This window comes from Gymnoscopelus braueri (genome assembly GCF_963280865.1).
Source record: "Gymnoscopelus braueri genome assembly, chromosome: 18".
Lineage (NCBI taxonomy): Eukaryota > Metazoa > Chordata > Actinopteri > Myctophiformes > Myctophidae > Gymnoscopelus > Gymnoscopelus braueri.
In genome coordinates, this window is record NC_137618.1 from 28,382,179 (window position 1) to 28,409,125 (window position 26,947).

Consider the following 26,947-nt stretch of genomic DNA (forward strand, 5'->3'; position numbering starts at 1 on the left):
TTATGCTAACCAGGATATGGGGTGCACGTTGGGAGCTAACAAAGCAAGTGATGTCTTACCTTCGACCGTTGGGATTGTGGGGGTCACTTCAACACTTATGGTGTTGAGAGAGGTAATGAATGTCTGCGGGACATTAGGGAGGTCCGAAAAGTCAGACACAGACTTAGCATAATTAGGATCTGAGGCAATCCTCTGAACCTCTCTGCTAGAATTTCTAGTTCCGATGCCAAAGATCAAAACCCCGTCCGACTTGAGGGCGGAGGCTGGTGTATCGACATTATCGTTAGACCGCCCTCCGCTCAACACAATCAGAATCTGAGGGATGCCCTCTTGACGCCTACTTCCAGAGGAGGCAGTAAAGACGTTGTCCCTGACATATTGGAGGGCTGCCCCGGTGTTGAGGGGTCTGCCTCCTCTGTGCCTCAGCCCTCTGACCGTATCAACGATGTCTTCCTTTGTGGTGTGTGTGTTCAGATTGAAGTGCACCTCTGAATCTCTGCTGTATTGGACCACAGAAACACGGTCTTTGTTTTCACCAATGTTCAAGTGCTCCACCACTCTCTGAACAAAATCACGCATGGCAGGGAATCCATTCCTTGTGCCATCAGACCCATCCAGAAGGAATACTACATCCCTTCTGGCAGTGTCATCATCAACTGGGGAAGCAAAGACAGACAATATGTCAGATAAACTAGAAAGAAATGGTGCGGAACAATCATCAGTGCTGGAGATGTTTTACTACTTCTTCAGTGCCCCCTAAACTTGCCTGAAACAAATATGTTTTCCCCTACCACCAGCAAAAGGTCATGCCTGTTAACATACCTAACACAGTTGGTGAGTCGGGAGTAACCTCAACAAGCACCGTTTCCATGGAAGAGCGAAGTTTCTCCTGGACACTGGGGAGGTCAGTGAAGTCAGACACAGACACAGCATTACCGGGCTCTTGGGATATCTTTTGCAGTTCTCTGGCATCAGAGCCCCTGGTTCCAATTGCAAAGGTCAAGACTCCCATCTCTTTGAGAGCAGAGGCTGGTGTGTCAACATTGTCAAAGGACCTTCCGCCAATCAGCGCAATTAGTAACTGTGGCACACCTTCCAGGCCCCTGCTTCCAGCGGAAGCGGTGAAGACATTATCTATCAAATACTGGAGAGCTGCTCCAGTGTTGAGGGGTCTTCCACCTTTGTGCCTCATGCCTCTGACAATGTCAAGGATCTCGCTCTTTGTTGTGTATGTGTTCAGATAGAATTGGACAGCTGCGTCTCTGCTGTACTGAACCACTGACACACGATCTTTGTTCTCACCCACATTCAGGGTCTCTACTGCTCTCTGGACAAAGTCACGCATTGCTGGGAATCCATTTCTTGTGCCATCAGATCCATCCAGTAAGAACACAACATCCCTTCCGGGAGCACTGCGCTCAACTAGGGAACATGAAATTGACATTACTTTGAGGGTTCATGTGTGTGATGACATGTGAAACAGAGGTAATTTGACCTGATCACTTCAATTATCTGACCTTTTTCTTTTAAAGTGGTGCAACTACTTGGACTAAGTTCAAACCGAAAGAAAACTAAATATGGACACATTTATAAATGAAAAGACACCCTGGTGTCTGTTAAACAATGGTCAGTGTCTTACCAGTTACTGTTGGCGTCATGGGTGTAGCCCTCACTATGACTGTGCTCATGGCAGAGGACAGCTGCTCTTGGACGTTGGGGAGGTCAGTGAATTCAGACACTGCAAAAGCATAACTAGGCTCATAGGCTATCTTCTGCAGTTCCCTGCTGTCAGAGCTCTTGCTTCCAATGCCAAACACAACAATGCCCTGCTCTTTGAGGGCAGATGCTGGTGTATCTACGTTGTCAAAAGACCTTCCACCATTCAGCAGTATCAGCATCTGTGGAACACCTTCCATACGCCTGCTTCCAGAGGAGGCAGTAAAGACGTTGTCCCTGACGTACTGGAGGGCTGCCCCAGTGTTGAGGGGTCTGCCTCCTCTGTGCCTCAGGCCTCTGACCGTGTCCACAATATCGGCTTTTGTGGTGTATGTGTTCAGATTAAAATGGACCTCTGCATCTCTGCTGTACTGGGCCACTGAGACACGGTCTTTGTTTTCTCCGACATTCAGTCTGGCCACCACTCTCTGAACAAAGTCTATCATAGCTGGGAATCCATTCCGTGTGCCATCAGAACCATCCAGTAGGAACACTACATCCCTTCTGGCAGTTCTTTCATCTACTAGGAGAATCAGAAATCAAAGACAAAATGATTTCAACATACCTTTCTACTAGCTGCAAATTGTATGTCAGTTCGCCGTGCATGTGTTGCTTATGCTAACCAGGATATGGGGTGCACGTTGGGAGCTAACAAAGCAAGTGATGTCTTACCTTCGACCGTTGGGATTGTGGGGGTCACTTCAACACTTATGGTGTTGAGAGAGGTAATGAATGTCTGCGGGACATTAGGGAGGTCCGAAAAGTCAGACACAGACTGGGCATAATTAGGATCTGAGGCAATCCTCTGAACCTCTCTGCTAGAATTTCTAGTTCCGATGCCAAAGATCAAAACCCCGTCCGACTTGAGGGCGGAGGCTGGTGTATCGACATTATCGTTAGACCGCCCTCCGCTCAACACAATCAGAATCTGAGGGATCCCCTCTTGACGCCTACTTCCAGAGGAGGCAGTAAAGACGTTGTCCCTGACATATTGGAGGGCTGCCCCGGTGTTGAGGGGTCTGCCTCCTCTGTGCCTCAGCCCTCTGACCGTATCAACGATGTCTTCCTTTGTGGTGTGTGTGTTCAGATTGAAGTGCACCTCTGAATCTCTGCTGTATTGGACCACAGAAACACGGTCTTTGTTTTCACCAATGTTCAAGTGCTCCACCACTCTCTGAACAAAATCACGCATGGCAGGGAATCCATTCCTTGTGCCATCAGACCCATCCAGAAGGAATACTACATCCCTTCTGGCAGTGTCATCATCAACTGGGGAAGCAAAGACAGACAATATGTCAGATAAACTAGACAGAAATGGTGCGGAACAATTATCAGTGCTGGAGATGTTTTACTACTTCTTCAGTGCCCCCTAAACTTGCCTGAAACAAATATGTTTTCCTCTACCACCAGCAAAAGGTCATGCCTGTTAACATACCTAACACAGTTGGTGAGTCGGGAGTAACCTCAACAAGCACCGTTTCCATGGAAGAGCGAAGTTTCTCCTGGACACTGGGGAGGTCAGTGAAGTCAGACACAGACACAGCATTACCGGGCTCTTGGGATATCTTTTGCAGTTCTCTGGCATCAGAGCCCCTGGTTCCAATTGCAAAGGTCAAGACTCCCATCTCTTTGAGAGCAGAGGCTGGTGTGTCAACATTGTCAAAGGACCTTCCGCCAATCAGCGCAATTAGTAACTGTGGCACACCTTCCAGGCCCCTGCTTCCAGCGGAAGCGGTGAAGACATTATCTATCAAATACTGGAGAGCTGCTCCAGTGTTGAGGGGTCTTCCACCTTTGTGCCTCATGCCTCTGACAATGTCAAGGATCTCGCTCTTTGTTGTGTATGTGTTCAGATAGAATTGGACAGCTGCGTCTCTGCTGTACTGAACCACTGACACACGATCTTTGTTCTCACCCACATTCAGGGTCTCTACTGCTCTCTGGACAAAGTCACGCATTGCTGGGAATCCATTTCTTGTGCCATCAGATCCATCCAGTAAGAACACAACATCCCTTCCGGGAGCACTGCGCTCAACTAGGGAACATGAAATTGACATTACTTTGAGGGTTCATGTGTGTGATGACATGTGAAACAGAGGTAATTTGACCTGATCACTTCAATTATCTGACCTTTTTCTTTTAAAGTGGTGCAACTACTTGGACTAAGTTCAAACCGAAAGAAAACTAAATATGGACACATTTATAAATGAAAAGACACCCTGGTGTCTGTTAAACAATGGTCAGTGTCTTACCAGTTACTGTTGGCGTCATGGGTGTAGCCCTCACTATGACTGTGCTCATGGCAGAGGACAGCTGCTCTTGGACGTTGGGGAGGTCAGTGAATTCAGACACTGCAAAAGCATAACTAGGCTCATAGGCTATCTTCTGCAGTTCCCTGCTGTCAGAGCTCTTGCTTCCGATGCCAAACACAACAATGCCCTGCTCTTTGAGGGCAGATGCTGGTGTATCTACGTTGTCAAAAGACCTTCCACCATTCAGCAGTATCAGCATCTGTGGAACACCTTCCATACGCCTGCTTCCAGAGGAGGCAGTAAAGACGTTGTCCCTGACGTACTGGAGGGCTGCCCCAGTGTTGAGGGGTCTGCCTCCTCTGTGCCTCAGGCCTCTGACCGTGTCCACAATATCGGCTTTTGTGGTGTATGTGTTCAGATTAAAATGGACCTCTGCATCTCTGCTGTACTGGGCCACTGAGACACGGTCTTTGTTTTCTCCGACATTCAGTCTGGCCACCACTCTCTGAACAAAGTCTATCATAGCTGGGAATCCATTCCGTGTGCCATCAGAACCATCCAGTAGGAACACTACATCCCTTCTGGCAGTTCTTTCATCTACTAGGAGAATCAGAAATCAAAGACAAAATGATTTCAACATACCTTTCTACTAGCTGCAAATTGTATGTCAGTTCGCCGTGCATGTGTTGCTTATGCTAACCAGGATATGGGGTGCACGTTGGGAGCTAACAAAGCAAGTGATGTCTTACCTTCGACCGTTGGGATTGTGGGGGTCACTTCAACACTTATGGTGTTGAGAGAGGTAATGAATGTCTGCGGGACATTAGGGAGGTCCGAAAAGTCAGACACAGACTGGGCATAATTAGGATCTGAGGCAATCCTCTGAACCTCTCTGCTAGAATTTCTAGTTCCGATGCCAAAGATCAAAACCCCGTCCGACTTGAGGGCGGAGGCTGGTGTATCGACATTATCGTTAGACCGCCCTCCGCTCAACACAATCAGAATCTGAGGGATCCCCTCTTGACGCCTACTTCCAGAGGAGGCAGTAAAGACGTTGTCCCTGACATATTGGAGGGCTGCCCCGGTGTTGAGGGGTCTGCCTCCTCTGTGCCTCAGCCCTCTGACCGTATCAACGATGTCTTCCTTTGTGGTGTGTGTGTTCAGATTGAAGTGCACCTCTGAATCTCTGCTGTATTGGACCACAGAAACACGGTCTTTGTTTTCACCAATGTTCAAGTGCTCCACCACTCTCTGAACAAAATCACGCATGGCAGGGAATCCATTCCTTGTGCCATCAGACCCATCCAGAAGGAATACTACATCCCTTCTGGCAGTGTCATCATCAACTGGGGAAGCAAAGACAGACAATATGTCAGATAAACTAGACAGAAATGGTGCGGAACAATTATCAGTGCTGGAGATGTTTTACTACTTCTTCAGTGCCCCCTAAACTTGCCTGAAACAAATATGTTTTCCTCTACCACCAGCAAAAGGTCATGCCTGTTAACATACCTAACACAGTTGGTGAGTCGGGAGTAACCTCAACAAGCACCGTTTCCATGGAAGAGCGAAGTTTCTCCTGGACACTGGGGAGGTCAGTGAAGTCAGACACAGACACAGCATTACCGGGCTCTTGGGATATCTTTTGCAGTTCTCTGGCATCAGAGCCCCTGGTTCCAATTGCAAAGGTCAAGACTCCCATCTCTTTGAGAGCAGAGGCTGGTGTGTCAACATTGTCAAAGGACCTTCCGCCAATCAGCGCAATTAGTAACTGTGGCACACCTTCCAGGCCCCTGCTTCCAGCGGAAGCGGTGAAGACATTATCTATCAAATACTGGAGAGCTGCTCCAGTGTTGAGGGGTCTTCCACCTTTGTGCCTCATGCCTCTGACAATGTCAAGGATCTCGCTCTTTGTTGTGTATGTGTTCAGATAGAATTGGACAGCTGCGTCTCTGCTGTACTGAACCACTGACACACGATCTTTGTTCTCACCCACATTCAGGGTCTCTACTGCTCTCTGGACAAAGTCACGCATTGCTGGGAATCCATTTCTTGTGCCATCAGATCCATCCAGTAAGAACACAACATCCCTTCCGGGAGCACTGCGCTCAACTAGGGAACATGAAATTGACATTACTTTGAGGGTTCATGTGTGTGATGACATGTGAAACAGAGGTAATTTGACCTGATCACTTCAATTATCTGACCTTTTTCTTTTAAAGTGGTGCAACTACTTGGACTAAGTTCAAACCGAAAGAAAACTAAATATGGACACATTTATAAATGAAAAGACACCCTGGTGTCTGTTAAACAATGGTCAGTGTCTTACCAGTTACTGTTGGCGTCATGGGTGTAGCCCTCACTATGACTGTGCTCATGGCAGAGGACAGCTGCTCTTGGACGTTGGGGAGGTCAGTGAATTCAGACACTGCAAAAGCATAACTAGGCTCATAGGCTATCTTCTGCAGTTCCCTGCTGTCAGAGCTCTTGCTTCCAATGCCAAACACAACAATGCCCTGCTCTTTGAGGGCAGATGCTGGTGTATCTACGTTGTCAAAAGACCTTCCACCATTCAGCAGTATCAGCATCTGTGGAACACCTTCCATACGCCTGCTTCCAGAGGAGGCAGTAAAGACGTTGTCCCTGACGTACTGGAGGGCTGCCCCAGTGTTGAGGGGTCTGCCTCCTCTGTGCCTCAGGCCTCTGACCGTGTCCACAATATCGGCTTTTGTGGTGTATGTGTTCAGATTAAAATGGACCTCTGCATCTCTGCTGTACTGGGCCACTGAGACACGGTCTTTGTTTTCTCCGACATTCAGTCTGGCCACCACTCTCTGAACAAAGTCTATCATAGCTGGGAATCCATTCCGTGTGCCATCAGAACCATCCAGTAGGAACACTACATCCCTTCTGGCAGTTCTTTCATCTACTAGGAGAATCAGAAATCAAAGACAAAATGATTTCAACATACCTTTCTACTAGCTGCAAATTGTATGTCAGTTCGCCGTGCATGTGTTGCTTATGCTAACCAGGATATGGGGTGCACGTTGGGAGCTAACAAAGCAAGTGATGTCTTACCTTCGACCGTTGGGATTGTGGGGGTCACTTCAACACTTATGGTGTTGAGAGAGGTAATGAATGTCTGCGGGACATTAGGGAGGTCCGAAAAGTCAGACACAGACTGGGCATAATTAGGATCTGAGGCAATCCTCTGAACCTCTCTGCTAGAATTTCTAGTTCCGATGCCAAAGATCAAAACCCCGTCCGACTTGAGGGCGGAGGCTGGTGTATCGACATTATCGTTAGACCGCCCTCCGCTCAACACAATCAGAATCTGAGGGATGCCCTCTTGACGCCTACTTCCAGAGGAGGCAGTAAAGACGTTGTCCCTGACATATTGGAGGGCTGCCCCGGTGTTGAGGGGTCTGCCTCCTCTGTGCCTCAGCCCTCTGACCGTATCAACGATGTCTTCCTTTGTGGTGTGTGTGTTCAGATTGAAGTGCACCTCTGAATCTCTGCTGTATTGGACCACAGAAACACGGTCTTTGTTTTCACCAATGTTCAAGTGCTCCACCACTCTCTGAACAAAATCACGCATGGCAGGGAATCCATTCCTTGTGCCATCAGACCCATCCAGAAGGAATACTACATCCCTTCTGGCAGTGTCATCATCAACTGGGGAAGCAAAGACAGACAATATGTCAGATAAACTAGACAGAAATGGTGCGGAACAATCATCAGTGCTGGAGATGTTTTACTACTTCTTCAGTGCCCCCTAAACTTGCCTGAAACAAATATGTTTTCCTCTACCACCAGCAAAAGGTCATGCCTGTTAACATACCTAACACAGTTGGTGAGTCGGGAGTAACCTCAACAAGCACCGTTTCCATGGAAGAGCGAAGTTTCTCCTGGACACTGGGGAGGTCAGTGAAGTCAGACACAGACACAGCATTACCGGGCTCTTGGGATATCTTTTGCAGTTCTCTGGCATCAGAGCCCCTGGTTCCAATTGCAAAGGTCAAGACTCCCATCTCTTTGAGAGCAGAGGCTGGTGTGTCAACATTGTCAAAGGACCTTCCGCCAATCAGCGCAATTAGTAACTGTGGCACACCTTCCAGGCCCCTGCTTCCAGCGGAAGCGGTGAAGACATTATCTATCAAATACTGGAGAGCTGCTCCAGTGTTGAGGGGTCTTCCACCTTTGTGCCTCATGCCTCTGACAATGTCAAGGATCTCGCTCTTTGTTGTGTATGTGTTCAGATAGAATTGGACAGCTGCGTCTCTGCTGTACTGAACCACTGACACACGATCTTTGTTCTCACCCACATTCAGGGTCTCTACTGCTCTCTGGACAAAGTCACGCATTGCTGGGAATCCATTTCTTGTGCCATCAGATCCATCCAGTAAGAACACAACATCCCTTCCGGGAGCACTGCGCTCAACTAGGGAACATGAAATTGACATTACTTTGAGGGTTCATGTGTGTGATGACATGTGAAACAGAGGTAATTTGACCTGATCACTTCAATTATCTGACCTTTTTCTTTTAAAGTGGTGCAACTACTTGGACTAAGTTCAAACCGAAAGAAAACTAAATATGGACACATTTATAAATGAAAAGACACCCTGGTGTCTGTTAAACAATGGTCAGTGTCTTACCAGTTACTGTTGGCGTCATGGGTGTAGCCCTCACTATGACTGTGCTCATGGCAGAGGACAGCTGCTCTTGGACGTTGGGGAGGTCAGTGAATTCAGACACTGCAAAAGCATAACTAGGCTCATAGGCTATCTTCTGCAGTTCCCTGCTGTCAGAGCTCTTGCTTCCAATGCCAAACACAACAATGCCCTGCTCTTTGAGGGCAGATGCTGGTGTATCTACGTTGTCAAAAGACCTTCCACCATTCAGCAGTATCAGCATCTGTGGAACACCTTCCATACGCCTGCTTCCAGAGGAGGCAGTAAAGACGTTGTCCCTGACGTACTGGAGGGCTGCCCCAGTGTTGAGGGGTCTGCCTCCTCTGTGCCTCAGGCCTCTGACCGTGTCCACAATATCGGCTTTTGTGGTGTATGTGTTCAGATTAAAATGGACCTCTGCATCTCTGCTGTACTGGGCCACTGAGACACGGTCTTTGTTTTCTCCGACATTCAGTCTGGCCACCACTCTCTGAACAAAGTCTATCATAGCTGGGAATCCATTCCGTGTGCCATCAGAACCATCCAGTAGGAACACTACATCCCTTCTGGCAGTTCTTTCATCTACTAGGAGAATCAGAAATCAAAGACAAAATGATTTCAACATACCTTTCTACTAGCTGCAAATTGTATGTCAGTTCGCCGTGCATGTGTTGCTTATGCTAACCAGGATATGGGGTGCACGTTGGGAGCTAACAAAGCAAGTGATGTCTTACCTTCGACCGTTGGGATTGTGGGGGTCACTTCAACACTTATGGTGTTGAGAGAGGTAATGAATGTCTGCGGGACATTAGGGAGGTCCGAAAAGTCAGACACAGACTGGGCATAATTAGGATCTGAGGCAATCCTCTGAACCTCTCTGCTAGAATTTCTAGTTCCGATGCCAAAGATCAAAACCCCGTCCGACTTGAGGGCGGAGGCTGGTGTATCGACATTATCGTTAGACCGCCCTCCGCTCAACACAATCAGAATCTGAGGGATCCCCTCTTGACGCCTACTTCCAGAGGAGGCAGTAAAGACGTTGTCCCTGACATATTGGAGGGCTGCCCCGGTGTTGAGGGGTCTGCCTCCTCTGTGCCTCAGCCCTCTGACCGTATCAACGATGTCTTCCTTTGTGGTGTGTGTGTTCAGATTGAAGTGCACCTCTGAATCTCTGCTGTATTGGACCACAGAAACACGGTCTTTGTTTTCACCAATGTTCAAGTGCTCCACCACTCTCTGAACAAAATCACGCATGGCAGGGAATCCATTCCTTGTGCCATCAGACCCATCCAGAAGGAATACTACATCCCTTCTGGCAGTGTCATCATCAACTGGGGAAGCAAAGACAGACAATATGTCAGATAAACTAGACAGAAATGGTGCGGAACAATTATCAGTGCTGGAGATGTTTTACTACTTCTTCAGTGCCCCCTAAACTTGCCTGAAACAAATATGTTTTCCTCTACCACCAGCAAAAGGTCATGCCTGTTAACATACCTAACACAGTTGGTGAGTCGGGAGTAACCTCAACAAGCACCGTTTCCATGGAAGAGCGAAGTTTCTCCTGGACACTGGGGAGGTCAGTGAAGTCAGACACAGACACAGCATTACCGGGCTCTTGGGATATCTTTTGCAGTTCTCTGGCATCAGAGCCCCTGGTTCCAATTGCAAAGGTCAAGACTCCCATCTCTTTGAGAGCAGAGGCTGGTGTGTCAACATTGTCAAAGGACCTTCCGCCAATCAGCGCAATTAGTAACTGTGGCACACCTTCCAGGCCCCTGCTTCCAGCGGAAGCGGTGAAGACATTATCTATCAAATACTGGAGAGCTGCTCCAGTGTTGAGGGGTCTTCCACCTTTGTGCCTCATGCCTCTGACAATGTCAAGGATCTCGCTCTTTGTTGTGTATGTGTTCAGATAGAATTGGACAGCTGCGTCTCTGCTGTACTGAACCACTGACACACGATCTTTGTTCTCACCCACATTCAGGGTCTCTACTGCTCTCTGGACAAAGTCACGCATTGCTGGGAATCCATTTCTTGTGCCATCAGATCCATCCAGTAAGAACACAACATCCCTTCCGGGAGCACTGCGCTCAACTAGGGAACATGAAATTGACATTACTTTGAGGGTTCATGTGTGTGATGACATGTGAAACAGAGGTAATTTGACCTGATCACTTCAATTATCTGACCTTTTTCTTTTAAAGTGGTGCAACTACTTGGACTAAGTTCAAACCGAAAGAAAACTAAATATGGACACATTTATAAATGAAAAGACACCCTGGTGTCTGTTAAACAATGGTCAGTGTCTTACCAGTTACTGTTGGCGTCATGGGTGTAGCCCTCACTATGACTGTGCTCATGGCAGAGGACAGCTGCTCTTGGACGTTGGGGAGGTCAGTGAATTCAGACACTGCAAAAGCATAACTAGGCTCATAGGCTATCTTCTGCAGTTCCCTGCTGTCAGAGCTCTTGCTTCCAATGCCAAACACAACAATGCCCTGCTCTTTGAGGGCAGATGCTGGTGTATCTACGTTGTCAAAAGACCTTCCACCATTCAGCAGTATCAGCATCTGTGGAACACCTTCCATACGCCTGCTTCCAGAGGAGGCAGTAAAGACGTTGTCCCTGACGTACTGGAGGGCTGCCCCAGTGTTGAGGGGTCTGCCTCCTCTGTGCCTCAGGCCTCTGACCGTGTCCACAATATCGGCTTTTGTGGTGTATGTGTTCAGATTAAAATGGACCTCTGCATCTCTGCTGTACTGGGCCACTGAGACACGGTCTTTGTTTTCTCCGACATTCAGTCTGGCCACCACTCTCTGAACAAAGTCTATCATAGCTGGGAATCCATTCCGTGTGCCATCAGAACCATCCAGTAGGAACACTACATCCCTTCTGGCAGTTCTTTCATCTACTAGGAGAATCAGAAATCAAAGACAAAATGATTTCAACATACCTTTCTACTAGCTGCAAATTGTATGTCAGTTCGCCGTGCATGTGTTGCTTATGCTAACCAGGATATGGGGTGCACGTTGGGAGCTAACAAAGCAAGTGATGTCTTACCTTCGACCGTTGGGATTGTGGGGGTCACTTCAACACTTATGGTGTTGAGAGAGGTAATGAATGTCTGCGGGACATTAGGGAGGTCCGAAAAGTCAGACACAGACTGGGCATAATTAGGATCTGAGGCAATCCTCTGAACCTCTCTGCTAGAATTTCTAGTTCCGATGCCAAAGATCAAAACCCCGTCCGACTTGAGGGCGGAGGCTGGTGTATCGACATTATCGTTAGACCGCCCTCCGCTCAACACAATCAGAATCTGAGGGATGCCCTCTTGACGCCTACTTCCAGAGGAGGCAGTAAAGACGTTGTCCCTGACATATTGGAGGGCTGCCCCGGTGTTGAGGGGTCTGCCTCCTCTGTGCCTCAGCCCTCTGACCGTATCAACGATGTCTTCCTTTGTGGTGTGTGTGTTCAGATTGAAGTGCACCTCTGAATCTCTGCTGTATTGGACCACAGAAACACGGTCTTTGTTTTCACCAATGTTCAAGTGCTCCACCACTCTCTGAACAAAATCACGCATGGCAGGGAATCCATTCCTTGTGCCATCAGACCCATCCAGAAGGAATACTACATCCCTTCTGGCAGTGTCATCATCAACTGGGGAAGCAAAGACAGACAATATGTCAGATAAACTAGACAGAAATGGTGCGGAACAATCATCAGTGCTGGAGATGTTTTACTACTTCTTCAGTGCCCCCTAAACTTGCCTGAAACAAATATGTTTTCCTCTACCACCAGCAAAAGGTCATGCCTGTTAACATACCTAACACAGTTGGTGAGTCGGGAGTAACCTCAACAAGCACCGTTTCCATGGAAGAGCGAAGTTTCTCCTGGACACTGGGGAGGTCAGTGAAGTCAGACACAGACACAGCATTACCGGGCTCTTGGGATATCTTTTGCAGTTCTCTGGCATCAGAGCCCCTGGTTCCAATTGCAAAGGTCAAGACTCCCATCTCTTTGAGAGCAGAGGCTGGTGTGTCAACATTGTCAAAGGACCTTCCGCCAATCAGCGCAATTAGTAACTGTGGCACACCTTCCAGGCCCCTGCTTCCAGCGGAAGCGGTGAAGACATTATCTATCAAATACTGGAGAGCTGCTCCAGTGTTGAGGGGTCTTCCACCTTTGTGCCTCATGCCTCTGACAATGTCAAGGATCTCACTCTTTGTTGTGTATGTGTTCAGATAGAATTGGACATCTGCGTCTCTGCTGTACTGAACCACTGACACACGATCTTTGTTCTCACCCACATTCAGGGTCTCTACTGCTCTCTGGACAAAGTCACGCATTGCTGGGAATCCATTTCTTGTGCCATCAGATCCATCCAGTAAGAACACAACATCCCTTCCGGGAGCACTGCGCTCAACTAGGGAACATGAAATTGACATTACTTTGAGGGTTCATGTGTGTGATGACATGTGAAACAGAGGTAATTTGACCTGATCACTTCAATTATCTGACCTTTTTCTTTTAAAGTGGTGCAACTACTTGGACTAAGTTCAAACCGAAAGAAAACTAAATATGGACACATTTATAAATGAAAAGACACCCTGGTGTCTGTTAAACAATGGTCAGTGTCTTACCAGTTACTGTTGGCGTCATGGGTGTAGCCCTCACTATGACTGTGCTCATGGCAGAGGACAGCTGCTCTTGGACGTTGGGGAGGTCAGTGAATTCAGACACTGCAAAAGCATAACTAGGCTCATAGGCTATCTTCTGCAGTTCCCTGCTGTCAGAGCTCTTGCTTCCAATGCCAAACACAACAATGCCCTGCTCTTTGAGGGCAGATGCTGGTGTATCTACGTTGTCAAAAGACCTTCCACCATTCAGCAGTATCAGCATCTGTGGAACACCTTCCATACGCCTGCTTCCAGAGGAGGCAGTAAAGACGTTGTCCCTGACGTACTGGAGGGCTGCCCCAGTGTTGAGGGGTCTGCCTCCTCTGTGCCTCAGGCCTCTGACCGTGTCCACAATATCGGCTTTTGTGGTGTATGTGTTCAGATTAAAATGGACCTCTGCATCTCTGCTGTACTGGGCCACTGAGACACGGTCTTTGTTTTCTCCGACATTCAGTCTGGCCACCACTCTCTGAACAAAGTCTATCATAGCTGGGAATCCATTCCGTGTGCCATCAGAACCATCCAGTAGGAACACTACATCCCTTCTGGCAGTTCTTTCATCTACTAGGAGAATCAGAAATCAAAGACAAAATGATTTCAACATACCTTTCTACTAGCTGCAAATTGTATGTCAGTTCGCCGTGCATGTGTTGCTTATGCTAACCAGGATATGGGGTGCACGTTGGGAGCTAACAAAGCAAGTGATGTCTTACCTTCGACCGTTGGGATTGTGGGGGTCACTTCAACACTTATGGTGTTGAGAGAGGTAATGAATGTCTGCGGGACATTAGGGAGGTCCGAAAAGTCAGACACAGACTGGGCATAATTAGGATCTGAGGCAATCCTCTGAACCTCTCTGCTAGAATTTCTAGTTCCGATGCCAAAGATCAAAACCCCGTCCGACTTGAGGGCGGAGGCTGGTGTATCGACATTATCGTTAGACCGCCCTCCGCTCAACACAATCAGAATCTGAGGGATGCCCTCTTGACGCCTACTTCCAGAGGAGGCAGTAAAGACGTTGTCCCTGACATATTGGAGGGCTGCCCCGGTGTTGAGGGGTCTGCCTCCTCTGTGCCTCAGCCCTCTGACCGTATCAACGATGTCTTCCTTTGTGGTGTGTGTGTTCAGATTGAAGTGCACCTCTGAATCTCTGCTGTATTGGACCACAGAAACACGGTCTTTGTTTTCACCAATGTTCAAGTGCTCCACCACTCTCTGAACAAAATCACGCATGGCAGGGAATCCATTCCTTGTGCCATCAGACCCATCCAGAAGGAATACTACATCCCTTCTGGCAGTGTCATCATCAACTGGGGAAGCAAAGACAGACAATATGTCAGATAAACTAGACAGAAATGGTGCGGAACAATCATCAGTGCTGGAGATGTTTTACTACTTCTTCAGTGCCCCCTAAACTTGCCTGAAACAAATATGTTTTCCTCTACCACCAGCAAAAGGTCATGCCTGTTAACATACCTAACACAGTTGGTGAGTCGGGAGTAACCTCAACAAGCACCGTTTCCATGGAAGAGCGAAGTTTCTCCTGGACACTGGGGAGGTCAGTGAAGTCAGACACAGACACAGCATTACCGGGCTCTTGGGATATCTTTTGCAGTTCTCTGGCATCAGAGCCCCTGGTTCCAATTGCAAAGGTCAAGACTCCCATCTCTTTGAGAGCAGAGGCTGGTGTGTCAACATTGTCAAAGGACCTTCCGCCAATCAGCGCAATTAGTAACTGTGGCACACCTTCCAGGCCCCTGCTTCCAGCGGAAGCGGTGAAGACATTATCTATCAAATACTGGAGAGCTGCTCCAGTGTTGAGGGGTCTTCCACCTTTGTGCCTCATGCCTCTGACAATGTCAAGGATCTCGCTCTTTGTTGTGTATGTGTTCAGATAGAATTGGACAGCTGCGTCTCTGCTGTACTGAACCACTGACACACGATCTTTGTTCTCACCCACATTCAGGGTCTCTACTGCTCTCTGGACAAAGTCACGCATTGCTGGGAATCCATTTCTTGTGCCATCAGATCCATCCAGTAAGAACACAACATCCCTTCCGGGAGCACTGCGCTCAACTAGGGAACATGAAATTGACATTACTTTGAGGGTTCATGTGTGTGATGACATGTGAAACAGAGGTAATTTGACCTGATCACTTCAATTATCTGACCTTTTTCTTTTAAAGTGGTGCAACTACTTGGACTAAGTTCAAACCGAAAGAAAACTAAATATGGACACATTTATAAATGAAAAGACACCCTGGTGTCTGTTAAACAATGGTCAGTGTCTTACCAGTTACTGTTGGCGTCATGGGTGTAGCCCTCACTATGACTGTGCTCATGGCAGAGGACAGCTGCTCTTGGACGTTGGGGAGGTCAGTGAATTCAGACACTGCAAAAGCATAACTAGGCTCATAGGCTATCTTCTGCAGTTCCCTGCTGTCAGAGCTCTTGCTTCCAATGCCAAACACAACAATGCCCTGCTCTTTGAGGGCAGATGCTGGTGTATCTACGTTGTCAAAAGACCTTCCACCATTCAGCAGTATCAGCATCTGTGGAACACCTTCCATACGCCTGCTTCCAGAGGAGGCAGTAAAGACGTTGTCCCTGACGTACTGGAGGGCTGCCCCAGTGTTGAGGGGTCTGCCTCCTCTGTGCCTCAGGCCTCTGACCGTGTCCACAATATCGGCTTTTGTGGTGTATGTGTTCAGATTAAAATGGACCTCTGCATCTCTGCTGTACTGGGCCACTGAGACACGGTCTTTGTTTTCTCCGACATTCAGTCTGGCCACCACTCTCTGAACAAAGTCTATCATAGCTGGGAATCCATTCCGTGTGCCATCAGAACCATCCAGTAGGAACACTACATCCCTTCTGGCAGTTCTTTCATCTACTAGGAGAATCAGAAATCAAAGACAAAATGATTTCAACATACCTTTCTACTAGCTGCAAATTGTATGTCAGTTCGCCGTGCATGTGTTGCTTATGCTAACCAGGATATGGGGTGCACGTTGGGAGCTAACAAAGCAAGTGATGTCTTACCTTCGACCGTTGGGATTGTGGGGGTCACTTCAACACTTATGGTGTTGAGAGAGGTAATGAATGTCTGCGGGACATTAGGGAGGTCCGAAAAGTCAGACACAGACTGGGCATAATTAGGATCTGAGGCAATCCTCTGAACCTCTCTGCTAGAATTTCTAGTTCCGATGCCAAAGATCAAAACCCCGTCCGACTTGAGGGCGGAGGCTGGTGTATCGACATTATCGTTAGACCGCCCTCCGCTCAACACAATCAGAATCTGAGGGATGCCCTCTTGACGCCTACTTCCAGAGGAGGCAGTAAAGACGTTGTCCCTGACATATTGGAGGGCTGCCCCGGTGTTGAGGGGTCTGCCTCCTCTGTGCCTCAGCCCTCTGACCGTATCAACGATGTCTTCCTTTGTGGTGTGTGTGTTCAGATTGAAGTGCACCTCTGAATCTCTGCTGTATTGGACCACAGAAACACGGTCTTTGTTTTCACCAATGTTCAAGTGCTCCACCACTCTCTGAACAAAATCACGCATGGCAGGGAATCCATTCCTTGTGCCATCAGACCCATCCAGAAGGAATACTACATCCCTTCTGGCAGTGTCATCATCAACTGGGGAAGCAAAGACAGACAATATGTCAGATAAACTAGACAGAAATGGTGCGGAACAATCATCAGTGCTGGAGATGTTTTACTACTTCTTCAGTGCCCCCTAAACTTGCCTGAAACAAATATGTTTTCCTCTACCACCAGCAAAAGGTCATGCCTGTTAACATACCTAACACAGTTGGTGAGTCGGGAGTAACCTCAACAAGCACCGTTTCCATGGAAGAGCGAAGTTTCTCCTGGACACTGGGGAGGTCAGTGAAGTCAGACACAGACACAGCATTACCGGGCTCTTGGGATATCTTTTGCAGTTCTCTGGCATCAGAGCCCCTGGTTCCAATTGCAAAGGTCAAGACTCCCATCTCTTTGAGAGCAGAGGCTGGTGTGTCAACATTGTCAAAGGACCTTCCGCCAATCAGCGCAATTAGTAACTGTGGCACACCTTCCAGGCCCCTGCTTCCAGCGGAAGCGGTGAAGACATTATCTATCAAATACTGGAGAGCTGCTCCAGTGTTGAGGGGTCTTCCACCTTTGTGCCTCATGCCTCTGACAATGTCAAGGATCTCGCTCTTTGTTGTGTATGTGTTCAGATAGAATTGGACAGCTGCGTCTCTGCTGTACTGAACCACTGACACACGATCTTTGTTCTCACCCACATTCAGGGTCTCTACTGCTCTCTGGACAAAGTCACGCATTGCTGGGAATCCATTTCTTGTGCCATCAGATCCATCCAGTAAGAACACAACATCCCTTCCGGGAGCACTGCGCTCAACTAGGGAACATGAAATTGACATTACTTTGAGGGTTCATGTGTGTGATGACATGTGAAACAGAGGTAATTTGACCTGATCACTTCAATTATCTGACCTTTTTCTTTTAAAGTGGTGCAACTACTTGGACTAAGTTCAAACCGAAAGAAAACTAAATATGGACACATTTATAAATGAAAAGACACCCTGGTGTCTGTTAAACAATGGTCAGTGTCTTACCAGTTACTGTTGGCGTCATGGGTGTAGCCCTCACTATGACTGTGCTCATGGCAGAGGACAGCTGCTCTTGGACGTTGGGGAGGTCAGTGAATTCAGACACTGCAAAAGCATAACTAGGCTCATAGGCTATCTTCTGCAGTTCCCTGCTGTCAGAGCTCTTGCTTCCAATGCCAAACACAACAATGCCCTGCTCTTTGAGGGCAGATGCTGGTGTATCTACGTTGTCAAAAGACCTTCCACCATTCAGCAGTATCAGCATCTGTGGAACACCTTCCATACGCCTGCTTCCAGAGGAGGCAGTAAAGACGTTGTCCCTGACGTACTGGAGGGCTGCCCCAGTGTTGAGGGGTCTGCCTCCTCTGTGCCTCAGGCCTCTGACCGTGTCCACAATATCGGCTTTTGTGGTGTATGTGTTCAGATTAAAATGGACCTCTGCATCTCTGCTGTACTGGGCCACTGAGACACGGTCTTTGTTTTCTCCGACATTCAGTCTGGCCACCACTCTCTGAACAAAGTCTATCATAGCTGGGAATCCATTCCGTGTGCCATCAGAACCATCCAGTAGGAACACTACATCCCTTCTGGCAGTTCTTTCATCTACTAGGAGAATCAGAAATCAAAGACAAAATGATTTCAACATACCTTTCTACTAGCTGCAAATTGTATGTCAGTTCGCCGTGCATGTGTTGCTTATGCTAACCAGGATATGGGGTGCACGTTGGGAGCTAACAAAGCAAGTGATGTCTTACCTTCGACCGTTGGGATTGTGGGGGTCACTTCAACACTTATGGTGTTGAGAGAGGTAATGAATGTCTGCGGGACATTAGGGAGGTCCGAAAAGTCAGACACAGACTGGGCATAATTAGGATCTGAGGCAATCCTCTGAACCTCTCTGCTAGAATTTCTAGTTCCGATGCCAAAGATCAAAACCCCGTCCGACTTGAGGGCGGAGGCTGGTGTATCGACATTATCGTTAGACCGCCCTCCGCTCAACACAATCAGAATCTGAGGGATCCCCTCTTGACGCCTACTTCCAGAGGAGGCAGTAAAGACGTTGTCCCTGACATATTGGAGGGCTGCCCCGGTGTTGAGGGGTCTGCCTCCTCTGTGCCTCAGCCCTCTGACCGTATCAACGATGTCTTCCTTTGTGGTGTGTGTGTTCAGATTGAAGTGCACCTCTGAATCTCTGCTGTATTGGACCACAGAAACACGGTCTTTGTTTTCACCAATGTTCAAGTGCTCCACCACTCTCTGAACAAAATCACGCATGGCAGGGAATCCATTCCTTGTGCCATCAGACCCATCCAGAAGGAATACTACATCCCTTCTGGCAGTGTCATCATCAACTGGGGAAGCAAAGACAGACAATATGTCAGATAAACTAGACAGAAATGGTGCGGAACAATTATCAGTGCTGGAGATGTTTTACTACTTCTTCAGTGCCCCCTAAACTTGCCTGAAACAAATATGTTTTCCTCTACCACCAGCAAAAGGTCATGCCTGTTAACATACCTAACACAGTTGGTGAGTCGGGAGTAACCTCAACAAGCACCGTTTCCATGGAAGAGCGAAGTTTCTCCTGGACACTGGGGAGGTCAGTGAAGTCAGACACAGACACAGCATTACCGGGCTCTTGGGATATCTTTTGCAGTTCTCTGGCATCAGAGCCCCTGGTTCCAATTGCAAAGGTCAAGACTCCCATCTCTTTGAGAGCAGAGGCTGGTGTGTCAACATTGTCAAAGGACCTTCCGCCAATCAGCGCAATTAGTAACTGTGGCACACCTTCCAGGCCCCTGCTTCCAGCGGAAGCGGTGAAGACATTATCTATCAAATACTGGAGAGCTGCTCCAGTGTTGAGGGGTCTTCCACCTTTGTGCCTCATGCCTCTGACAATGTCAAGGATCTCGCTCTTTGTTGTGTATGTGTTCAGATAGAATTGGACAGCTGCGTCTCTGCTGTACTGAACCACTGACACACGATCTTTGTTCTCACCCACATTCAGGGTCTCTACTGCTCTCTGGACAAAGTCACGCATTGCTGGGAATCCATTTCTTGTGCCATCAGATCCATCCAGTAAGAACACAACATCCCTTCCGGGAGCACTGCGCTCAACTAGGGAACATGAAATTGACATTACTTTGAGGGTTCATGTGTGTGATGACATGTGAAACAGAGGTAATTTGACCTGATCACTTCAATTATCTGACCTTTTTCTTTTAAAGTGGTGCAACTACTTGGACTAAGTTCAAACCGAAAGAAAACTAAATATGGACACATTTATAAATGAAAAGACACCCTGGTGTCTGTTAAACAATGGTCAGTGTCTTACCAGTTACTGTTGGCGTCATGGGTGTAGCCCTCACTATGACTGTGCTCATGGCAGAGGACAGCTGCTCTTGGACGTTGGGGAGGTCAGTGAATTCAGACACTGCAAAAGCATAACTAGGCTCATAGGCTATCTTCTGCAGTTCCCTGCTGTCAGAGCTCTTGCTTCCAATGCCAAACACAACAATGCCCTGCTCTTTGAGGGCAGATGCTGGTGTATCTACGTTGTCAAAAGACCTTCCACCATTCAGCAGTATCAGCATCTGTGGAACACCTTCCATACGCCTGCTTCCAGAGGAGGCAGTAAAGACGTTGTCCCTGACGTACTGGAGGGCTGCCCCAGTGTTGAGGGGTCTGCCTCCTCTGTGCCTCAGGCCTCTGACCGTGTCCACAATATCGGCTTTTGTGGTGTATGTGTTCAGATTAAAATGGACCTCTGCATCTCTGCTGTACTGGGCCACTGAGACACGGTCTTTGTTTTCTCCGACATTCAGTCTGGCCACCACTCTCTGAACAAAGTCTATCATAGCTGGGAATCCATTCCGTGTGCCATCAGAACCATCCAGTAGGAACACTACATCCCTTCTGGCAGTTCTTTCATCTACTAGGAGAATCAGAAATCAAAGACAAAATGATTTCAACATACCTTTCTACTAGCTGCAAATTGTATGTCAGTTCGCCGTGCATGTGTTGCTTATGCTAACCAGGATATGGGGTGCACGTTGGGAGCTAACAAAGCAAGTGATGTCTTACCTTCGACCGTTGGGATTGTGGGGGTCACTTCAACACTTATGGTGTTGAGAGAGGTAATGAATGTCTGCGGGACATTAGGGAGGTCCGAAAAGTCAGACACAGACTGGGCATAATTAGGATCTGAGGCAATCCTCTGAACCTCTCTGCTAGAATTTCTAGTTCCGATGCCAAAGATCAAAACCCCGTCCGACTTGAGGGCGGAGGCTGGTGTATCGACATTATCGTTAGACCGCCCTCCGCTCAACACAATCAGAATCTGAGGGATGCCCTCTTGACGCCTACTTCCAGAGGAGGCAGTAAAGACGTTGTCCCTGACATATTGGAGGGCTGCCCCGGTGTTGAGGGGTCTGCCTCCTCTGTGCCTCAGCCCTCTGACCGTATCAACGATGTCTTCCTTTGTGGTGTGTGTGTTCAGATTGAAGTGCACCTCTGAATCTCTGCTGTATTGGACCACAGAAACACGGTCTTTGTTTTCACCAATGTTCAAGTGCTCCACCACTCTCTGAACAAAATCACGCATGGCAGGGAATCCATTCCTTGTGCCATCAGACCCATCCAGAAGGAATACTACATCCCTTCTGGCAGTGTCATCATCAACTGGGGAAGCAAAGACAGACAATATGTCAGATAAACTAGACAGAAATGGTGCGGAACAATCATCAGTGCTGGAGATGTTTTACTACTTCTTCAGTGCCCCCTAAACTTGCCTGAAACAAATATGTTTTCCTCTACCACCAGCAAAAGGTCATGCCTGTTAACATACCTAACACAGTTGGTGAGTCGGGAGTAACCTCAACAAGCACCGTTTCCATGGAAGAGCGAAGTTTCTCCTGGACACTGGGGAGGTCAGTGAAGTCAGACACAGACACAGCATTACCGGGCTCTTGGGATATCTTTTGCAGTTCTCTGGCATCAGAGCCCCTGGTTCCAATTGCAAAGGTCAAGACTCCCATCTCTTTGAGAGCAGAGGCTGGTGTGTCAACATTGTCAAAGGACCTTCCGCCAATCAGCGCAATTAGTAACTGTGGCACACCTTCCAGGCCCCTGCTTCCAGCGGAAGCGGTGAAGACATTATCTATCAAATACTGGAGAGCTGCTCCAGTGTTGAGGGGTCTTCCACCTTTGTGCCTCATGCCTCTGACAATGTCAAGGATCTCGCTCTTTGTTGTGTATGTGTTCAGATAGAATTGGACAGCTGCGTCTCTGCTGTACTGAACCACTGACACACGATCTTTGTTCTCACCCACATTCAGGGTCTCTACTGCTCTCTGGACAAAGTCACGCATTGCTGGGAATCCATTTCTTGTGCCATCAGATCCATCCAGTAAGAACACAACATCCCTTCCGGGAGCACTGCGCTCAACTAGGGAACATGAAATTGACATTACTTTGAGGGTTCATGTGTGTGATGACATGTGAAACAGAGGTAATTTGACCTGATCACTTCAATTATCTGACCTTTTTCTTTTAAAGTGGTGCAACTACTTGGACTAAGTTCAAACCGAAAGAAAACTAAATATGGACACATTTATAAATGAAAAGACACCCTGGTGTCTGTTAAACAATGGTCAGTGTCTTACCAGTTACTGTTGGCGTCATGGGTGTAGCCCTCACTATGACTGTGCTCATGGCAGAGGACAGCTGCTCTTGGACGTTGGGGAGGTCAGTGAATTCAGACACTGCAAAAGCATAACTAGGCTCATAGGCTATCTTCTGCAGTTCCCTGCTGTCAGAGCTCTTGCTTCCAATGCCAAACACAACAATGCCCTGCTCTTTGAGGGCAGATGCTGGTGTATCTACGTTGTCAAAAGACCTTCCACCATTCAGCAGTATCAGCATCTGTGGAACACCTTCCATACGCCTGCTTCCAGAGGAGGCAGTAAAGACGTTGTCCCTGACGTACTGGAGGGCTGCCCCAGTGTTGAGGGGTCTGCCTCCTCTGTGCCTCAGGCCTCTGACCGTGTCCACAATATCGGCTTTTGTGGTGTATGTGTTCAGATTAAAATGGACCTCTGCATCTCTGCTGTACTGGGCCACTGAGACACGGTCTTTGTTTTCTCCGACATTCAGTCTGGCCACCACTCTCTGAACAAAGTCTATCATAGCTGGGAATCCATTCCGTGTGCCATCAGAACCATCCAGTAGGAACACTACATCCCTTCTGGCAGTTCTTTCATCTACTAGGAGAATCAGAAATCAAAGACAAAATGATTTCAACATACCTTTCTACTAGCTGCAAATTGTATGTCAGTTCGCCGTGCATGTGTTGCTTATGCTAACCAGGATATGGGGTGCACGTTGGGAGCTAACAAAGCAAGTGATGTCTTACCTTCGACCGTTGGGATTGTGGGGGTCACTTCAACACTTATGGTGTTGAGAGAGGTAATGAATGTCTGCGGGACATTAGGGAGGTCCGAAAAGTCAGACACAGACTGGGCATAATTAGGATCTGAGGCAATCCTCTGAACCTCTCTGCTAGAATTTCTAGTTCCGATGCCAAAGATCAAAACCCCGTCCGACTTGAGGGCGGAGGCTGGTGTATCGACATTATCGTTAGACCGCCCTCCGCTCAACACAATCAGAATCTGAGGGATGCCCTCTTGACGCCTACTTCCAGAGGAGGCAGTAAAGACGTTGTCCCTGACATATTGGAGGGCTGCCCCGGTGTTGAGGGGTCTGCCTCCTCTGTGCCTCAGCCCTCTGACCGTATCAACGATGTCTTCCTTTGTGGTGTGTGTGTTCAGATTGAAGTGCACCTCTGAATCTCTGCTGTATTGGACCACAGAAACACGGTCTTTGTTTTCACCAATGTTCAAGTGCTCCACCACTCTCTGAACAAAATCACGCATGGCAGGGAATCCATTCCTTGTGCCATCAGACCCATCCAGAAGGAATACTACATCCCTTCTGGCAGTGTCATCATCAACTGGGGAAGCAAAGACAGACAATATGTCAGATAAACTAGACAGAAATGGTGCGGAACAATCATCAGTGCTGGAGATGTTTTACTACTTCTTCAGTGCCCCCTAAACTTGCCTGAAACAAATATGTTTTCCTCTACCACCAGCAAAAGGTCATGCCTGTTAACATACCTAACACAGTTGGTGAGTCGGGAGTAACCTCAACAAGCACCGTTTCCATGGAAGAGCGAAGTTTCTCCTGGACACTGGGGAGGTCAGTGAAGTCAGACACAGACACAGCATTACCGGGCTCTTGGGATATCTTTTGCAGTTCTCTGGCATCAGAGCCCCTGGTTCCAATTGCAAAGGTCAAGACTCCCATCTCTTTGAGAGCAGAGGCTGGTGTGTCAACATTGTCAAAGGACCTTCCGCCAATCAGCGCAATTAGTAACTGTGGCACACCTTCCAGGCCCCTGCTTCCAGCGGAAGCGGTGAAGACATTATCTATCAAATTCTGGAGAGCTGCTCCAGTGTTGAGGGGTCTTCCACCTTTGTGCCTCATGCCTCTGACAATGTCAAGGATCTCGCTCTTTGTTGTGTATGTGTTCAGATAGAATTGGACAGCTGCGTCTCTGCTGTACTGAACCACTGACACACGATCTTTGTTCTCACCCACATTCAGGGTCTCTACTGCTCTCTGGACAAAGTCACGCATTGCTGGGAATCCATTTCTTGTGCCATCAGATCCATCCAGTAAGAACACAACATCCCTTCCGGGAGCACTGCGCTCAACTAGGGAACATGAAATTGACATTACTTTGAGGGTTCATGTGTGTGATGACATGTGAAACAGAGGTAATTTGACCTGATCACTTCAATTATCTGACCTTTTTCTTTTAAAGTGGTGCAACTACTTGGACTAAGTTCAAACCGAAAGAAAACTAAATATGGACACATTTATAAATGAAAAGACACCCTGGTGTCTGTTAAACAATGGTCAGTGTCTTACCAGTTACTGTTGGCGTCATGGGTGTAGCCCTCACTATGACTGTGCTCATGGCAGAGGACAGCTGCTCTTGGACGTTGGGGAGGTCAGTGAATTCAGACACTGCAAAAGCATAACTAGGCTCATAGGCTATCTTCTGCAGTTCCCTGCTGTCAGAGCTCTTGCTTCCAATGCCAAACACAACAATGCCCTGCTCTTTGAGGGCAGATGCTGGTGTATCTACGTTGTCAAAAGACCTTCCACCATTCAGCAGTATCAGCATCTGTGGAACACCTTCCATACGCCTGCTTCCAGAGGAGGCAGTAAAGACGTTGTCCCTGACGTACTGGAGGGCTGCCCCAGTGTTGAGGGGTCTGCCTCCTCTGTGCCTCAGGCCTCTGACCGTGTCCACAATATCGGCTTTTGTGGTGTATGTGTTCAGATTGAAGTGGACCTCTGCATCTCTGCTGTACTGGGCCACTGAGACACGGTCTTTGTTTTCTCCGACATTCAGTCTGGCCACCACTCTCTGAACAAAGTCTATCATAGCTGGGAATCCATTCCTTGTGCCATCAGAACCATCCAGTAGGAACACTACATCCCTTCTGGCAGTTCTTTCATCTACTAGGAGAATCAGAAATCAAAGACAAAATGATTTCAACATACCTTTCTACTAGCTGCAAATTGTATGTCAGTTCGCCGTGTATGTGTTGCTTATGCTAACCAGGATATGGGGTGCACGTTGGGAGCTAACAAAGCAAGTGCTGTCTTACCTTCGACCGTTGGGGTTGTGGGGGTCACTTCAACACTTATGGTGTTGAGAGAGGTAATGAATGTCTGCAGGACATTAGGGAGGTCAGAAAAGTCAGACACAGACTGGGCATAATTAGGATCTGAGGCAATCCTCTGAACCTCTCTGCTAGAATTTCTAGTTCCGATGCCAAAGATCAAAACCCCGTCCGACTTGAGGGCGGAGGCTGGTGTATCAACATTATCGTTAGACCGCCCTCCGCTCAACACAATCAGAATCTGAGGGGTGCCCTCTTGACGTCTACTTCCAGAGGAGGCAGTAAAGACGTTGTCCCTGACGTACTGGAGGGCTGCCCCAGTGTTTAGGGGTCTGCCTCCTCTGTGCCTCAGGCCTCTGACCGTGTCCACAATATCAGCTTCTGTGGTGTATGTGTTCAGATTGAAGTGGACCTCTGCATCTCTGCTGTACTGGGCCACTGAGACGCGGTCTTTGTTTTCTCCGACATTCAGTCTGGCCACCACTCTCTGAACAAAGTCTATCATAGCTGGGAATCCATTCCTTGTTTCATCAGACCCATCCAGAAGGAATACTACATCCCTTCTGGTAGTGTTTTCCTCTACTGAGGAAACAAATACAGACAAGATGTCAGCAAATTGCGTCTGTACACAGGTAAAGTTAAAATTTTGCTATGTCAGATTCAAAGTAACTCTCTGGATTTTGCTTACCAGGCACTGTTTCCTCTTGTGCTGTTACTTGACTAAGATGTGTCACCAAACTTTGCTGAATGTTGCTAAGATTTTTAAAGTCAGGAACTGAATAAGCGTAATTTTGATCTGAGGAAATGGTTTTAAGTTCAACCGGATTTGCCATTCTTGAGCCAATAGCAAACGTTATAATTCCTTCGTTTTTGAGTGCATTTGCTGGGCCTCTGGGAAAATCTCTCGATCTACCTCCAGCCAGTACAATAAGTATCTGAGTGGCACCTTCATCACGTCGACTCCCAGCATTTGGAACAAAGATACTATCCTTCACAAACTGTAGTGCTGTTCCAATGTATTGTGGCCTTCCACCTTTTGGTTTTAGGTTTTTTACATGGTTCAGAAGATCATCTTTCGTCTTGTAAGTATTCAGTTTGAAATTGACCTCAGCATTGTTACTATACTGAACTACAGCAACTTGGTCTTTTCCTTGGTCCACATGTAGGGTACCCACAACCTTTGCAACAAAGTCACGTATGGCTGTGAATCTATTCCTAACGTCATCAGATCCATCAAGAAGGAAGACAATATCT

The 26,947-nt window shown here is 47.8% G+C and overlaps 2 protein-coding genes across 7 annotated transcripts in view; both read right to left on the minus strand.

Moving 5' to 3' along the window:
• LOC308105782 (uncharacterized protein) lies at positions 1–26,859 on the minus strand (the record flags this gene model as incomplete). Its single annotated transcript, XM_080456709.1, has 35 exons — positions 26,382–26,859; positions 25,679–26,275; positions 24,930–25,529; positions 24,113–24,712; positions 23,350–23,946; positions 22,601–23,200; positions 21,784–22,383; positions 21,021–21,617; positions 20,272–20,871; positions 19,455–20,054; positions 18,692–19,288; positions 17,943–18,542; positions 17,126–17,725; positions 16,363–16,959; positions 15,614–16,213; positions 14,797–15,396; positions 14,034–14,630; positions 13,285–13,884; positions 12,468–13,067; positions 11,705–12,301; positions 10,956–11,555; positions 10,139–10,738; positions 9,376–9,972; positions 8,627–9,226; positions 7,810–8,409; positions 7,047–7,643; positions 6,298–6,897; positions 5,481–6,080; positions 4,718–5,314; positions 3,969–4,568; positions 3,152–3,751; positions 2,389–2,985; positions 1,640–2,239; positions 823–1,422; positions 1–656 (listed from the first exon to the last, which is right to left on the minus strand). Exons 1-35 carry the CDS (start codon positions 26,524–26,526, stop codon positions 1–3), a joined length of 20,568 nt encoding a protein of 6,855 aa, XP_080312835.1. The 5' UTR covers positions 26,527–26,859.
• The window catches only part of LOC308106087 (collagen alpha-3(VI) chain-like), a 91,841-nt gene that overhangs the window by 35,149 nt on the left and 29,745 nt on the right, over positions 1–26,947 (minus strand). The gene's annotated exons all lie outside the window — the stretch shown is intronic.